Here is a 424-nt window from a genome sequence, read left to right as displayed (position 1 = left end):
ACAGCAAAACCTAGGACTAACCTTCAGCCTTTCGGCTCTGGTCATGGCGACGACGATGGCACTGTCGCTGGCACACCCGGGCTACAACTTCCCCCCTGAGGTGCTCAACGACCCGCCCATGCCCTACCGCGACGACCCAGAACGACCCGCGTACCAGCCCGCGAGCGGCTTCAAGAGGGGCTTCTGGGAGAAACGGGCGGGGACGCAGGCCTCGAACGGCGGCTTCGACACAGAGCTCGAGGTGGCCGACTACCCCGTGCGGGTGAGAGGTCGAGGAGCAGAGGCCATGCGGGTGAGAGGTCGAGGAGCAGAGGCCATGCAGGTGAGAGGTCGAAGAGCAGAGGCCATGCTGGTGGTGATCAGTGATAAGGGCGATGTCAGGTGAGATGCACAGACAGAGGCATGCAGGAGACGTACACGCATG

At 63.2% G+C, this 424-nt stretch overlaps 1 protein-coding gene across 1 annotated transcript in view; it reads left to right on the top strand.

The window, feature by feature from the left end:
- The window catches only part of LOC119582172, a 4,919-nt gene that overhangs the window by 3,069 nt on the left and 1,426 nt on the right, over window positions 1-424 (top strand). The window contains exon 2 of the mRNA XM_037930409.1: window positions 5-262. Coding sequence (XP_037786337.1) covers window positions 5-262 — 258 coding nt within the window. The remainder of the gene's footprint in view (window positions 1-4; window positions 263-424) is intronic.

This window comes from Penaeus monodon, chromosome 15 (assembly GCF_015228065.2).
Source record: "Penaeus monodon isolate SGIC_2016 chromosome 15, NSTDA_Pmon_1, whole genome shotgun sequence".
Classification (NCBI taxonomy): Eukaryota; Metazoa; Arthropoda; class Malacostraca; order Decapoda; family Penaeidae; genus Penaeus; species Penaeus monodon.
This window is presented reverse-complemented; position numbering and strand designations above follow the sequence as displayed.